This window comes from Bufo gargarizans, chromosome 5 (assembly GCF_014858855.1).
Source record: "Bufo gargarizans isolate SCDJY-AF-19 chromosome 5, ASM1485885v1, whole genome shotgun sequence".
NCBI lineage: Eukaryota > Metazoa > Chordata > Amphibia > Anura > Bufonidae > Bufo > Bufo gargarizans.
The window spans coordinates 426,636,070-426,653,421 of NC_058084.1; the positions used below are offsets into that span (position 1 = coordinate 426,636,070).

Genomic DNA, 17,352 nt, shown 5'->3' on the forward strand with positions numbered 1-17,352 from the left:
AAATTTGATTATATTTTTTCATGTTTTGCTTTGGAATAGAATGTGTAGTGTTCCCAATGCATTTGTGTGTATGGAATTAAAAGCTATTAGAAGGATTTTGAACTTTATTCAGTTAAACACACTGCTATTATTTTGAACATAACTGTATGAATTTTTTTATTATCTGGACTTGGTTCAATTTTAACTTGTCCAGTTAGCTTATGTTTTTTTGTGTTTTATCTCCTCCATGAAGCTGTGTCCGCTGGCTGACATGTGTTTTTGGTTTGTTGTCTGTGCAGTTCAAGAACGGAGGTGAAAAGATCGCTCCATTATCTCCTACTGTGGTAACATCTGTGGCGACTTTAACGTCTCGGTCGTCTCCTGTCTATCCCGGGGACATGAATGTCACAAAGTCATTTAATTATGACGAGAGACTATCAGGTGTCTCCAGCTCTTCAACCTATCCTCACACTTCAATGGAGACAGGAAACACTACAGAGCGAAGCCTGTTGCTCTCCGAATCGTGGAGTTCTCCTGCTGCCGATAAAGACAAAGAATTGAGGAAACCGGTGTTTGACGAGAGCACAGCGTCTGTGGCAGAAGATAGCAGCAGCCTGAGAAAATCTAGCTTTGTTCAGAAGGAAGCTGCTCATCCTGCTCTGGATGTTGCAAGGGAGGAGGAACCTGCAAGAGACCAGAAGATGCATGGACATGTTATCTCAAGTAGGAGCACGGCAGAGTTATTCAGCCAAAAGACAGTGTTACAACCTGCTGTATGTAGAGATCAGCCAACAGGAGACAGCGCCCTGCAGGTACAGGTGGATGATATGCAAGACGAGAAGAGCAATCTGCAGTCAGAAGGAACCACGTGGAGCGTGAAGACTGCTCTGGGTAAGAGGCTGCTGTATTTTAATGGATTTTTGTGAGAAACATGTATTTTGCTACAAAATGTTGCCCTAGAAGATAGGGTAATAATGTTCTGTGTACTATTAAAGCCATTCCTGCTCCCTAGTAGTCACAGCGGGCCAGGAGGCTGAGGCGTTTTTGCAGGGTCCTTGCTGTACAGCTGCTCTTGGTGTTCATGTAGTACTGGCTTAAAGTGCAAAATGTATGTGGACGAGTCGTGTCTCCTGACTGGAGGCCAATTTACATAAAGTAATTATCTGTTGGATCCAAACTATTATCTGCACACATTTTGGTCATTGAACATATGATCAACAGTCCATGTTCAGTGTATATAAAGGTGGTGACGGAAGTGTACCCGCGATGTCGGCTCTGTAGACACGGGGACAACTTTCAGTAGCCGTTCGTATATACAGACTTTATTATATTACTATTCCTGCCAGTCTGTGTCATAGGTTACAAGTGTTATATCCTGCAATCCGTCACTTCCGGCTGAATGTGCATGTTCCCTGCGGAGTCAGGAGAATCCGCTGTCCGTTCGTTCGGCAAGGTGCACGGGTGGCCTGAAGCTGGTCATTCACATTGTCGAATGTCAGCTGAACCCACCTGTGCTCCTGGCTGTCCATCTGATGTGTATGGGGGTCTTGAGAGTATTCCTGGAAGTTAAATGTCTTGCTCCTTAGTTCCCCAGGTACATGTCGAGGACAATTCAGGTGTTTTGTTCCCCCTTCCCCTTTAGTTCGGGAGCCTTATGTGTTTTTGTTTAGCAGTACTTGATTTCTATCTATGCTCAGACGTTGTTCTCCAGTTGTAATGTTTTTATTGCATGGCACTTGGATGTTGTGAAGATTTCAACTATGGGTGGCCAGCAGATGGCCCAAGATCAGCAGTGGTCTTTGGCGTCTTCATAGAGAATATAAAGAAAGTACTAACGCCACTTTGTTTCGGTCATCAGCTGGGTTCCGATCCCGTGGTTGAAAGGTATAACTTGCTTCCAGCCCTGAGGGCTTAGGGAGCTTAGATGAGTTTCCAGGATTTTGGTATTGATGGCCTATCCTCAGGATAGATGGGGATACAGCACCCCATAACCTCAGTCTACACAGCTCTGTCCGTTGTATAGTAGATGAAGCTGCTCCCATTGAACTGACTGTAGAGCAGATCTGCAGTTACAAGCTCCATCCACTATACAATGGACAGAGTTGTGCAGTTCCAGCAAGGAAACCGCTGATCATCAGGGGTACAGGATGTCTGACTGCTGCTGATCTGCTATTGGCGGCCTCCTGAGGATAGCAATCAGTATAAAAATCCTGGACCCTGTTAAAGTGTACCAGTATTATAAAGGGCACATGATAGTTGGAGGAGGGGAAGGCTGCTACAGATTTTGCATTGGAGCCCAGGAACTTCAATTTACTCCTCTGCCGGATCCTAGTTTTATTAAAGGGGTCCATTCGATGACAACGCGACCACATTCAGCATTTTTCCTGCAGCGGCAACGTGTTATCACACGGTGGACACACAGATGAATGTCTGTCCATGTAATAGAAGGACGGGCAGGAGCTGTCTGCATGAGACAACCCTTCTTTAAGTTCATGTCAATCAGTACATGGTGCACAGATCTCTGCAGCGTCTTTGTAATGGCCGCCCAGCGCTTGTGGGTTTCTCAGAATTCCCCTGTTGTCATCGCAGCATATTTACCACCGCCTTTATCACCATCTTGTCTTATATCCTGGACTTTGATCCTAATTGAAGAGCGAGCCAGGCCTCTTAGTCATTGTCCTGGAAGCATTGCATTGTGTTAGCAACTGGGAAACACCTTACAGTTCGGAGATTTACGTGTAACGTCCGGATTGCTGTAGAAAGGGGTATTCTGGTCTGAAGCATTTATGACCTATTGAGTGGCTAGGCTGGGACTCCGACTGATTGCCGGAATGGTGGACCCTGGTTCCCATTAGCTGCAAGGTAAGAGGAGTTTAAATGGCAGCTGTCAGCAGATTTGTCCCTATGACACTGGCTGACCTGTTACATGTGCACTTGGCAGCTGAAGACATCTGTGTTGGTCCCATGTTCATATGTGCCCGCAGTACTGAGACAAATGATGTTTTAATATATGCAAACTGATCCTTTAGGAGCAACGGGGGCGTTGCCTTTGCACCTAGAAGCTCCACTTTTATTGACCATGCCTGGCATGACGACGTTTACACTGCCTGACCCTGTCAAGTGCAGAGGGTGCAGCAGTTGCAGAGAGAGCAGAGCCTCTAGGAGTAACAGCAACGCCCCTGTTGCTCCTAGAGGCTCATTTGCATATATGAAAACATCATTTTTCTCAGAGATGCGGGCACATATGGACATGGGACCAACACAGATGCCTTCAGCTGCCAAGCGCACATGTAACAGGTCAGACAGTGTCATAGGTGCAAATCTGCTGACAGATGCCCTTTAAGTGGACTGGCAGTTGCGTATGTGCCCTTCAAAGTGTATGGCACTGATGGTCGAACCCCCTCAGATCTGGAACTTATCCAGTGCACAGGTGATAAATATGTGTGACTGGAATTGAGTATGTATTTGACTGGGAATTACAACGGGCAGATGTGTGGTCCTTCATGATTCCGAGCGTTCTGGACTACAACCCCTGTCGGAGCTGCGATGCTTTGTATATTGGTGGTCATTGTCATCCAGCTTATCTAGAAACTGATATAACTGTGACACTGGACAGACAGCACAATGTGCTCATTATTGGGGCTTTTGAATGGCTTGGGTACAAATCCCGTGGTCTGCACTCTTCCACTACTCAAGTGGTTTAGCACTACAACTCCCAGGATTCCCTGACAGCCTGTGTCTGTCAGAGCATGCTTCAAGTTGTAGTTTTGTAAGAGCTGAAGTGCCGCAGGTCGCTCTTCTTTCAGTGTGTACGCCATTTTATTGTGCCATTGCCCCCAGTGTCCCTTTTGGCATACTAGGCGCAATGATATTTTTACCGGCGACTGAAGTGTTGCTGCTTCTGTCTACTGAGCCGTGATGGAAATAGGCAATGTACAGACAGTCAGGGTAATGTGTCACCTCAGGCCACCGGATTTTGATGGATTGGGGTCACCGCTGACGAGTGGTCGAGCTAAGGCATTCTTTGGTGCATGTTTTGCTCCCCCTGGTGGCGAGTACAATTAGTTGCTGTCAGGTTACTGTTGGACTTCACACCTGTGAAGGAGGGTTATGGTAAGGTGGGTTTTAGGATGCCCCCTGTATATTATACTATATGAGACACCAGGTAAATGGTGTATATTCCAAACCCTGATTGTACATCTCATCTGCCTTTGTGTGTTCCTAGATGGAAGGGGCCTTCAGTAGTATACACGTCCCCTTCTCATGCCCTGCATGAGCATTATACATGTAGCATTATAAGGGAGGGGTCCCATGATCAGGACCTACCTCTGTTAGCTCATGCTGAGAGTGGCGCCCTCTTACATTTAGTTTCCTTGTAATGAGATTGCAAAGTATTGTGATCACCTACTGATCACTGCTAATTACTGGAGTGTAAGAGACCCCCCCATCCCCTCTATAAAGGATAACCCCTTCCAGAGAGCACCTACTACTTCTGAACTTTTATATAAGCCATTAATAATTTCATTGACTGACAGTTCTCACTTCACTGGGGCCTCCTGTCAGCAGAATAGAGGCCGTCTTGCAATGGCAGTCAGTACGGTGCTGGGGCAGCTCATGGCAGGCTTTTAGTAATACTATATTGGATAATCTAGATTGAACATTTTTTAAGGACTTGAATAGGCTGAACTGCAGTACCAGACACTGCCAATGATCAAAGGTGGCGCTGTTACTGGATAAAGAGACTCGAGACCCTTTGTCTAAACCCAGAAGATCCTAACTCCTAAAGTGAGCGCTCTGCCCCCTCCCCTGTATTAAAGGGGTATTTTCAATCACTTTAGGGGTCCATTCACATGTCCGTAGTGTATTGCGGATCTGCAATACACCCGGCCGGCACCCCCACAGAACTGCCCATTCCTGTCCGCAATTGCGGACAATAGAACATGTTCTATTTTTTTCCAGAGCTGCAGACTGGAAGATCGGGGCATAGTGTGCTCCCCGCATCCATTCCTGCCCCATTGAGAATGAATAGGTCCGCACCCGTTCCGGATATTGCGGAACAGATGTGGACCCATTCCACGGATGTGTGAATGGACCCTAAAGAGGATCTGTCTCCGATCCTGACATGTCTGTTTAGGTAACTAATTGTAATAATAATCTTATTTATCTAGCGCCAACATATTTTACAGTCATATTGTATTCCACATGGAATGACCATTCTAGAGCATCTATCCTTCTGGATCTCTGTTGTGCTGTTCCTCTCTTATTGCTGCTTGAAGTTTAGAGAGAAGGCTATAGATGGGTGCTACCAGTTGGGGGTGTCCCTGCACAGTCTCACATCATCCAGTAAGTGTTGCTAGTGGCGGACTGTGCAGGGACAACCTCCAACTGCTAACTCCCACCTTTACTTTCATCCATACACTTCTAGCAGGAATAATAGAGGAATGGCACGACATACAGTTCTATGCAAAGATGCTCCAGAACTGTTTTCCCATGGAGAATGCAAGTAGTTAACAAAACGGACATGTCGGGCGAAGTGGATCGATGGAAATACCCCTTTAATGTGAGAGATTGGATCGATAATGGGATATAACCTAGCCATTATTTACTCTTGACACCGCCAGAGCTCACTGACAGCCCCCGGAGCTGCCGTCCTGTAGGTGAACGGTTCGCCCCCCTCGCCCATTTGTGTCTGGCCTCGGCAAGCCTTTCCTTCTCCATACAGTACAATAACACATCCTGTACTCTGCAACAATGTGGCCGTCCTGCCCCGGTGGCCCGAGGGAAAGGTTATGGCCGTTGCCACCTCCCGTGAGTCATCCAGCCTGCATTCACCAGCACGGACTCTGCAGCGCTCGGCATTATGCATATGTTCGGCTGCTATTTGCTAAGACCCTGCTGAAATGTATGTGCCAGGAAGAGGTGAGCAGATAAGACTCTTATTTGCCTGCAAACAACAGGCTCGACGGCATTAAATCTCCGTAATGACAGCAGTATTGGCGGTGACATGTCTGCACGGCCGGCCCTCGATGCCTACAAATGATAGAATTTTTAGGAAACACATGTGTAACCAGGGGGATGAGCTCAGCTGGCAGATTACAGCGGTGGAGGGGGGGGTCTACGAGTCTGCGAGCCATGTGACTGCTCACTAACGCTGGGCTTTTCTTCACAATAAGCAGAGATTGTCGAGCCGGCCTCTGAACCTCTTGGCACCGTCACAACATCACAAGCAGTTTCTCACACTTCGTCTGCGGTATCCAGCAGACCACAAGCAGAAGAGCTAGAGGAGAGGAAGACCCCCGAGAGGACAACAGAGATTTCCCCCACCACCGAGACCTATTTAGAGGAGGATTTTGACATTTCTGGCAAAGGCATGTCTATCCGAGACAGGTAATATTTATTTTTTTTGTAATTTTGTGCAGCATTTAATGCATGAGACGTACAGCAAACCCCTAATGCATTATCTGTAGGGAGAAGGTTGTACACTTGTTGGGTGAAATATAGTGCGGGGACCACCTAGAAGACGTGCTGTCCTCCGGTTGTTATTATTAATGATTACATTTAAGAGGGACAGAACCCGTCATTCTATGTCTAAGCCAGGCAGGTGAGATGTGGACAAGAAGGGAAATGCATATTATTGATTATTACAGTACATGTTATATTGCTGTCAGTGCCCTTTATTGTACTTGGAGAAGTCGCTGAGACTGAGCCGGGGGACTGGTAACTTTGAATCATCTTCTAGTCTGAATCATGTGTTTCCCATTACACTTTCATTGCTCGCTTAGTGAATAGCTGCAGAGTTGTGCCCATCGGATCGCACTGTCCTGGGCTTCCAGGTTGTCCTATTATTTGTTGTGACCCTACGTTCTTCTCTTCCTTCGCAGCCCTAGGGGATACAATGAGTTTCTGTCTCTCTTTTTAGAACTTTCAGGGTCTGAGCGCTAATCTTATTAAAATGTAAGTAGTCTCTGGACTTGGTAGACGACTGTATTTCATCCTCCATCTCAGATGTCCGGAAATGGTGTAAATGTTTGGTGTCCTATTGTTGACCATCATTACGTCTCATGAATTGTTTCCTGTTCATAGCTATAGTATCGTGTGTAGCTTTAAGAGACAAAGCATCAACACAAATAATATTAATTTTAATGTTGAGTATCATAATAAAAAAAAATAAAAAAACTATTTTCGTAATAATAAAAAAAAGCAGTAAGATATATTGGGTATACAGCACCCTCTGCACCCATTTTGATGAATGCCATTTCTGCTTAAAAATAAAGATCTGAGAAAGTTGGAGGATGGTTGTTGAATAGATCAATAAGAGAGTCCTACATAATAGAAGAATGTTAGAAAAACCTTTAGTTTCGGCAAGACTAGCCAGCCCGCCATCTAATGCGGTGTCGCAGCCCTTCTCCAATGCCAGAGAAGAGAATGGTCGGGCATATTGGCCATCATGATGCCCAATCCTTTGTTCTGAAACCAGGCATGCCAAGGGTTTGGAGGTCATGAGGAATACCTATCTAAAGTGTATAGTTGACCATCTAATGCTGTGTCCCAACTCTTCTCCAATGGCAGGTGTCAGATAAACGAATGGTCGGGCATATTGCCCATCAACATGCCCGATCCTTTGTTCTCAAGCCAAGCGTGCAAGGCTATGGGGGTCATAGGAATAGCTATCTAAAGTGTATAGTTGACCATTTAATGTGATGTCCCAACTCTTCTCCAGCGACAGATGTCAGAGGAAAGAATGGTCGGGCATATTGGCCACCAACATGCCTGATCCTTTGTTCTCAAGCCGAGCATGCAAGCGCATGGGGGTCATGAGGAATAGCTATCTAAAGTGTATAGCCATCTTTAAGACCAGGCACTCCCATTTCTGCAGTGTCCATCATCAGTACTGATCATTGGTAAGGAGAGAGTATCACACATTGTGGTTGCAGGGATCTGGATCCTCTGTCCAATGTACTTGAGAAAAAACATTTTTGTCTTCTCTCCAGTCATGCTGCCAATAGCACTAGCAGGGCAAGTCTTGACTTATGACTGATGGCACTACTATTTGCTAACATTGTCTAAATTGTGTTGTCTTGCATAAAGCCAAATGCCAGGAGTCTAGACAATTGCTTTTGTGGAGTAGGGCATCGTTTACTGTCGGCACCAATAAGGCTGTTGTCCAAAATCCATAGTAAAATGTTCCTTCAGGTCTCTGTGGACAGCATGACTTGCTAAGAATGTCTCCCAAACAATGTGGCATATTCTTCCTTCTTAGGCTGGCTCTGTTGAAGAAGAGCGGGGAGGAAGACTGGAAGAACAGGCTTAACAAAAAGCAGGACTACACCAAAGTGTCTGTCATAGAGCGCAGCTCGCTCACCCAGCTGCAAGAAATTGAGCAGTCGCTGAAAAAGAAGGTAAAGAGAACCATGTTAGGTATAAACTGTCCACCTTGTCCCAGCACTGTGACATCTAACAGTCCTGCTTGATGCTAGCTAATTGCTGCTGAGAGCTGAAGCACAGGACGCGTACAGTACTTAACCCTGACCACAAGGTTTCTAAACCCAGCCATGTTCAACTCCTAGGAGCTCTGCACCCGCGTGCCTAATGCACATGAAGTTTTGTGTGTTTGGTTTAAAGGTTCTTGGAAAAGCAAAATGGGTTTGAAGGCAATAAAATGGGTGCATAGTTCTTTGTGATCTCTATATTACTTGGTTAAAGGTTTATATTGTTTTTATAAGTACACAGGAACCTTAGTTGTAATTTTCAGCATTTGCGAGCATTTATCTTTTTAAGTATTTTGGTTCTCAAAGGAAACAGGGATTTTCCAGGTAGGTGTTGATCGATGTTCTTGCCACGTAGCGTTGGCAAATATTCTTATTATTTGATATACACTATTATTAGTGAAGGTAGAATCGGGTAAAGTCTAGGCACATAATCATCTGATCCCACCCCAGCCTAAAATGAATAGGCTTGGTTTCCTCCTTGAGGTTTTTTTTTTTAAGCTCTTTTGGACACCAAATCAAGAAATGAGTCATAAATGGAGGACAAGTTTAACGGAAAGACTGAGTTGTCCTCTTTTTAAATTCACCCCTAGCGTTAGCTTCAAAAACTACACCGAAAAATTGTGGAGACCCAGCCATTTTGAGGTCTGCAGCTCATTGTGATTTCTGGCAATTTGCAGTTTACTGGGACCAGACTCTCATGTTGCATCCAGGTACAATCTAAATCATCAGGTGGTGCTGTCCTTGTAGCACAACAGGCTGTCCAGCTGCTGAGGGGCCAACATCAATTCCACTTTTGTGCTTCAAATAACTTAAATTCGTCTGCATCAAATATGCTGACTTTAATGATGCCTAAACCATTTATGTGTCCTAGGTGACCATTGGCTAGCCCAACAAACTATGAAATGGCCATTTGAACAGGGTTTTCCCAGACATATGTATTATGGTTTCATCTTGTAGCACCAAAAATGTCTCTTCCTTCAGCAAAAAATAAATAAAATGGAAGACCCTTTTGCAATGAAGAATCTTTAGAAAATGTTTCTTCTCCCCTTTAACAAGATCTTTTCTTTTGCCGCTAATTATTCTGCTCTTAAGCTGGATTTAGACGGGCCGAGGGGAAGCAGATTGTCAGGAAGAAAGTGCCCCTTTCTATCAGTCGGCTGCCCGTTCAACGGGGGTGAAGCTCTGGATTTACATGCAGCGATCACCTCCACAGTATGAGGACGAGTGGTCACTATTGCGATCTCTCTTCCTCATACATCTCTGTTGTATCTGGGCAGCAGATTGCTGTTTAGATGCCACGATCTGCTGCCCAGAAACTATAGTGTATGTGCCTACACATCTATATTACACAGAGAAGCAATATGTATAGGTGTGAGCTATAGTGGATAGTGAACACTTGTTCTAACTTTTGGTCCAACTTACTTTTTTCCTCTTTGCATTTTGTACCACATATATATGTACTATCTCATGGGGTGCTGCAAGTATTGCCGGAGACGGTGATCATATATGCCATTTTTTAAACAGGCTTCTTCAGTCAGTAGAGTTGATTTATCAAAAGTAGTGTAAGGGAAACCAGCCACACTTTACCTATCCACATAGCCGTCCGCATGTCGTGCTTTTTGCATTGTTCTGCTTCTGTATTGTCTACAGTATATGATTTGACCCTTTGCAGCTGAGCTCAAGGGCCATGCAACATACTAGATTCACTATATCCTGCTGTCCCCGAGTGACTGGCACCAAGGGAAGTTGCTGCCAGATGTTGACCTTTTCAGAGACCGTTCCTCTTCTATCGGCAGAAAAATATATATTTCTAAAGTTGCAGGCCTGTAATTAGAAAGTGTTATGAGGAGACTTACAGTGGAATTTGTTGGCTTAACCCACATTGATTGCATTACTGTTTGTGGATGAGTAGAGCTCCCCCAGACTGGAACTTGTCATGGTATCCATATACTTCAAAATTGTTCTACTGGATTTGTTTGCAGGTACTCGATCACTTTTATAGTGGGCATCCTGCAGGTTAAGAGAAGGGATGTCCACTTCCACCCTTGCTCAGTTTAGCCAAGAGTAAATACTTTGAAAATTAGAAGATAAGAAACCTCCATCATAGCTGAACATTCAGTTTTAGTGCAGTTACCTTTCCCAAGTCCTTAAAATGACTTACCTGGCCTCCTCAGTGGTGGGAGTGGGACCTTGGTGGTTGAGGATATGGCACATTCTCGCGGCCTCCAGTGCCAACTTAAATTTTAAATTCTGTCCTGTTTTTTTATTATAAGTAATACCGACATACAGATCCTGAGGTTGGGCAAAAAGTAAGGAACTGAAGTGAGCATTCATCTTATGTTTGGGTAGACTCCTAGCAGTGTTTCTTTGGCGTTAGGAAGCCCATGCGCCTAAATAACCTGCTATTGGCATGTGCATCTTGAGGTGGTTTTGTATTGATGACCATAAAACTACCTTTTGTATGACAGGAAGTATTCACGTTGGCCCTTAAATTAGTAAAAGTAGTTCCCAAAGTCACCAGTGCTATGTCAGCCCTGCCTGTATGTCTGAGGCTAGGGTAATGTCGCTCTAGTCAGGACCTCCACCAATTAGCGGTAGCAGAGAACGGCTTTAAAGATCAGCTCTCTGTCTTGAGGACCTCTTTGCACAGACGGACTATTGATTTCAGTGTAGTGTTTAAACTTCCATGTGGTGGCATCGCTAATGCTTACTGTTAGGTTTCCCACAGATTTCAGCAAATCTCCAGGAGTTCTAGCACTGATTCCCTTTCATCAGTTTGTCAGGGGAACCTATTAACAAAAAAAATGGATAATCCAAAACGGACACCCCCTTTTAGCTTCTACCATATAAGGTTTGTGCCACCTTTAAATGTTTTAATCTAATTTATCATGAAAAACGACTTACTTCTGTAATCTGCTTTCTGCTACAAAAATGCTCCAGTTGTGTACGTCATCATAATGGCGCCCCCTAGTGTTTAATCTGTATAGCAGGGTGAATGTTCACCTACTCAGGTGGTCGCCAGCTTGAATTAAACAACTGGAGCAATGAATGTGAAGATCTCTGGATCCATGTGAGGTGGCTTTGTGTGTCTAGCTTTGTTAAAGAAAAGTTTGTCTAGTACTGTATTATGTCATTTATGGCTTCAATCATGGGATAACCCCTTTAAACTTTCCTAGTTCTAAGCATATCTGAAGTCATTGCTGACATCACCCTGGTCATTAAAAGAAATAGTGAGACATTCGGCTTATAATAATGGACAGTATTGGTGCAGTTCACATGGTTGCTGGGGTAATGTCCAGTATTATGCCCGTCTGTCACATATTATTATATGTTATAATATCTATTACGGTTTTGCTGCTTATGAAGCATTATATTACCAGTGTTGCCTATTATACTGTATCCAATGCTCGTCTGGGCTGTAAATGAGGAGACTAGGAGAGTGCAGTATGTGGTTCTGATGGCGGTTTTTCCAATCCTTCATATAAACAGTGAATATTTTCTGTCTTAGAGCCTTTTCTCCATCACAAATTAAATTATAAGCCGTCAGCAGGGTTTACATGTGGAATATCGTATGCACACTGGTCTCAGTAAAGGGTGATCTTTTAAGTCAACAGTATGTTAAAAATGTACCTTTCCCTCCCAGTGACAGATTCCTGCTCACTTACCATCAAAAGGTCTGTGGAGGTCCGGTAATGGGTCCCAGGTGCACCCACCAATGTATACCTTAGAAGATGAAGTATCTTAAGAAATGGGCCCTATACAGTGTCCGCTCCTATACTGTTCTCACAGCTGATAGCCATATGTGGTGTGGAGTTCTCGAAGAGCTTTCCGTCACTTACAGGAGATGAAAGCAGATGAAAGACATGTGTTCTTGTAATGGAGAACACACTTTATGAAAGTCATTATTGTCTTCTGCTAGCAGGCTAATGCAAAAACTTCATTTTCTTTTCTGGCCCTGGAGGTTTTTTGTTTTTTTTTAGATGGGGAAAAAAAAAAAATATATTGTTAAAACTGCTGCTCAAAAAACAAAACACAACATTCACCTCCCGATCCAGCAATGACATTCCAACATAGGAGCATGTGATTACTGCAGCCAATCAGCAGCTGTAACAGGTCACCTCTGTGTCATATACTGCCCCCTCAGGCCTGCACTAGGCATAACACACGGTACCAGTTTCTCCTGGAGTGTTCCCTTTAAAGCCATGCTCAAACATGGAATTTGAGGCTGAAATGTTCCAAGGAATTCTGTGGCAGAAATGAGAGACTGACACCGCGGATGAGCAGGCGGATAACCAAATGGCGCTAATCCTCGCTGGGGTAATCTGCCTTAACAAGGTGACCTGTGACTTCCTTTTTACTCTGATATAGAACTGAGAACTGGGTGGAAAAAAAGAAAACTCTACCATTTGAACAGCAAAACAGATTTCTCATTAAATTCAATTCAATTAAATTTCAAGTGTTTTTTTTTTTTTTGTTTTTTTTTTTTTGTTTTTTTTTTAACTGATGACCTGTCCTCTGGATAGGTCATCAGTATCTGTTCAGTGGAGGGCCGACATCCGGGTCCCCTGCTGATCAGCTGTTTGAGAAGGCACCAGTGCTCAGTTGCATCGCGGCCTTCTCTTACCAAGCACAGCGCTGATGACCTAGCCTTTTAAAACCCTTTTAAAGGTTGCTGTTTAGGCAGCACAATCAACTGCAGAGTAACACTGATTTTAGATACCTGATGAAAGACACAATCACGCGCACAAGTATTGGAATGAGCATTTCTGCAAATACTCATCCCTGATAGTTTGCCCAATTTTTGGTCCATGTAAAAGGATCTTAAGGGCCGCTTCACATGACCGTTCTCCGTATCAGCCGCCTCTCCCAGAGAGGCCACGGCTTTCCCGATCCAAACTGTCTGTATCATAGTAATTTATGATTATCAGTTCCTGTCTGATTGTGGTTCATGATGATGTGAGTACAGTACATTAGACCCACAATCAAGTAGGAACTGACTGCATCATAAATCACTGTGATGCAATCCGTTCTTCTAAGAGGAGCCGTGGTCAGTCCGAGAGCTGCAGCCCACATCTGGACTGTTACCCCGACCAAGCAAGGTCATGTGTATCAGCCCTTAAGGATTCCCTACAATAGTCAGGAAGGCCTCGTGCACTGTTTGGGTCAGCATCTGAGCCGCAGTTTTGGCGGCTCGGATGCGGACCCATTCACTTCAATGGGGCCGCAAAAGATGCGGACAGCACTCAGTGTTCTGTCCGCATCCGTTTCTCCATTCCGTGGCCCTGCAAAAAAAATAACCTGTCCTATTCTTGTCCGTTTTTGCGGACAAGAATAGGCATTTCTATAATGGGCCATCCGTTCCTTTCCGCAAATTGCGAAAGGCACACTGGAGGCTTCCGTTTTTTTTTGCGTCTCCGCGGTTTGCAGACCGCAAAAAAACAGAATGGTCGTGTGCATGAGGCCTAAGTAGGAACAGATCTGTGGTCTGGAGTACCATTGGCGTAGAAATAAGATGTTTCCTGTAGGGCTCCTTCACACAGTAGTAGTCCTTTTTTAGAGTTAGATGTTGCCTACAGCTTTCATAGTGATTTTTAATTCACGGTCACCTTGCATATGTGTTTTTCAAGCCTGATCATGAAGCCTTGCACTCATGGTCGGAAACATTCTGTATAGATTGTCACTAGCTTTAACCTATGAGGGAACTCTGCATTAGTAGAGATGCCCTTCGCTGGCATGCAGAGAGGGTCTCTGAGGGACCCCACACATCCATGGGCACCATGTAATGCTCTAATTTCCCACAGATTCTAGCTCCTCTCTGGGTTTCTGCACATCCTGTGATGATCTGGTTGTCATCGGGGTCCTTTCATATACAGGAAAAAAAAAGCCCTTTAAAGGTGTTGTCCGGTTTAAGGAGGAAACCAGACAACCCTTGGGAACTGACTGCAATAACGAGGTGATATGTACTTCCCTGACAGATCCCGTCCCATTGCTCTTGGTCTCTAAGATGGGCTCTGTTTACCCTGCTACATCGTTGACATCACATTAACTACACATGACTACTGCAGCCAATCGCTGGCCTCAGCAGTGCACCCAAAGGTTGCTGTGGTGATGTGATGTCACTGCTGGAACCCCTTTAAAGGTTACCGATTAATAGGAAACCTTTCTAAAACCCAAGAGATTAATATCCCCGCGGCAGAGTGTAGTGCTGTAAAGGTAACTTACTATGTGACACTTTCATTAAACAGTAATTATTTTATATTCTATTTATGTTCTTTGCTTCCAGACTTATGAAGAGACCGGTCTGATTTGTGCACTTGGTGGTAGGACTGCCCGGTGACCGTATCGGGTTAGGTTTACATGACAGGCACACCTACATGACAGTTTATAATTAGAAGCAATTATTCAAGTAATCTCTGAAATTCTGTCCCGTTATCCCAAGCATGTCCTGACACTTATTTAGGCTTTTAAGCACAGGAGGGTAGCAGATATACAGCTAGCTCCAGGGCGTACGCTACGCTATTTTACACCTAGGAATCTCAGGACTTTCCACTGACGTCTCAGAATTACCCTCTGCAGTTTCGTTAGATGCTTAAGTTAAATGGACTCAATTAGCAATAAACTCTATTATAAAAAGAAAAAGTCATTGTTAAAGTCTTAATGCCATGCATTTTGATATTAAAAATTAAAATCAGACATCATATAGTACATGACAACCTCCTGATAAAGCTGGAACCAGCCCTGCACCTCACATGGATCCAAAGATCTCCCCATTCACTGCTCTGCTAGATTCTCTTCAGGCTGGCAGCCCATGTATGTATCCTTTCTCAGCAAGGCATGCCCTTTCTGCTGCAGCTCTCACCATCACAGCTCAGAGGGTGAGTCCTATCTGCTGCAGCTCTCTCACCATCGCAGCTCAGAGGGTGAGTCCTATCTGCTGCAGCTCTCACCATCGCAGCTCAGAGGGTGAGTCCTATCTGCTGCAGCTCTCTCACCATCACAGCTCAGAGGGTGAGTCCTATCTGCTGCAGCTCTCTCACCATCGCAGCTCAGAGGGTGAGTCCTATCTGCTGCAGCTCTCACCATCGCAGCTCAGAGGGTGAGTCCTATCTGCTGCAGCTCTCTCACCATCACAGCTCAGAGGGTGAGTCCTATCTGCTGCAGCTCTCTCACCATCACAGCTCAGAGGGTGAGTCCTATCTGCTGCAGCTCTCTCACCATCACAGCTCAGAGGGTGAGTCCTATCTGCTGCAGCTCTCTCACCATCACAGCTCAGAGGGTGAGTCCTATCTGCTGCAGCTCTCACCATCACAGCTCAGAGGGTGAGTCCTTTCTGCTGCAGCTCTCACCATCACAGCTCAGAGGGTGAGTCCTATCTGCTGCAGCTCTCACCATCACAGCTCAGAGGGTGAGTCCTATCTGCTGCAGCTCTCACCATCACAGCTCAGAGGGTGAGTCCTATCTGCTGCAGCTCTCACCATCACAGCTCAGAGGGTGAGTCCTATCTGCTGCAGCTCTCACCATCACAGCTCAGAGGGTGAGTCCTATCTGCTGCAGCTCTCACCATCACAGCTCAGAGGGTGAGTCCTATCTGCTGCAGCTCTCACCATCACAGCTCAGAGGGTGAGTCCTATCTGCTGCAGCTCTTACCATCACATCTCAGAGGGTGAGTCCTATCTGCTGCAGCTCTTACCATCACATCTCAGAGGGTGAGTCCTATCTGCTGCAGCTCTTACCATCACATCTCAGAGGGTGAGTCCTATCTGCTGCAGCTCTTACCATCACATCTCAGAGGGTGAGTCCTATCTGCTGCAGCTCTTACCATCACAGCTCAGAGGGTGAGTCCTTTCTGCTGCAGCTCTCACCATCACAGCTCAGAGGGTGAGTCCTTTCTGCTGCAGCTCTCACATCACAGCTCAGAGGGTGAGTCCTTTCTGCTGCAGCTCTCACATCACAGCTCAGAGGGTGAGTCCTATCTGCTGCAGCTCTCTCACCATCACAGCTCAGAGGGTGAGTCCTATCTGCTGCAGCTCTCTCACCATCACAGCTCAGAGGGTGAGTCCTTTCTGCTGCAGCTCTCACCATCACAGCTCAGAGGGTGAGTTCTTTCTGCTGCAGCTCTCACCATCACAGCTCAGAGGGTGAGTCCTTTCTGCTGCAGCTCTCTCACCATCACAGCTCAGAGGGTGAGTCCTATCTGCTGCAGCTCTCTCACCATCACAGCTCAGAGGGTGAGCCCTTTCTGCTGCAGCTCTCTCACCATCACAGCTCAGAGGGTGAGTCCTATCTGCTGCAGCTCTCACCATCACGGCTCAGAGGGCGAGTCCTTTCTGCTGCAGCGCTCTCCCTGTAAGGCTAGGGCTACACAGCAACATGTGTTGTAGAAAAGTCGCGCAACATTTTTTTATAATGATAGTCAGTGGTCACGCACTGTGACACGACAGTCGCAAAAAATCTATCTAAGATGGATTTCTGCGCGAATGTCGTGTCACCCACACCATTGACTATCATTCTAATAAATGGCGTGCGGCACATGTTGCAATGAGGTTGTACCCTTTTTGTCGTTGTGAAGCCCTAACCTTACGGTCACACATTCTAACAGTAGATATGGCTGGCGGCAGTTGAAGGATGCAAGGGAGCATGTGCGTCCACCCCAGTAGATGGACATGCTCATTATTATACAGATTAAGGCTTCATTCAGACGTCCATAGAATGTGTCCGCACCCGTTCTGCAATTATCCAGAATGGGTGCGAACCCATTCGTTCTCTATGGGGCAGGAATGGATGCGTACAGCAGACAGTGTGCTGTCCATATCCACAATTCTGGAGCGCGGCTCCGGAAAAAAATAGAACATGTCCTATTCTTGTCTGCAATTGGGGACAAGAA

At 45.4% G+C, this 17,352-nt stretch overlaps 1 protein-coding gene across 17 annotated transcripts in view; it reads left to right on the forward strand.

The window, feature by feature from the left end:
- The window catches only part of SVIL (supervillin), a 193,317-nt gene that overhangs the window by 135,020 nt on the left and 40,945 nt on the right, over positions 1–17,352 (forward strand). For 16 of the 17 annotated variants that reach the window (XM_044294219.1, XM_044294221.1, XM_044294209.1 and 13 more), the window contains 3 exons: positions 279–870; positions 6,153–6,366; positions 8,240–8,378. In XM_044294219.1, coding sequence (XP_044150154.1) covers positions 279–870; positions 6,153–6,366; positions 8,240–8,378 — 945 coding nt within the window. The remainder of the gene's footprint in view (positions 1–278; positions 871–6,152; positions 6,367–8,239; positions 8,379–17,352) is intronic. The other variant, XM_044294210.1, reaches the window with a different exon arrangement.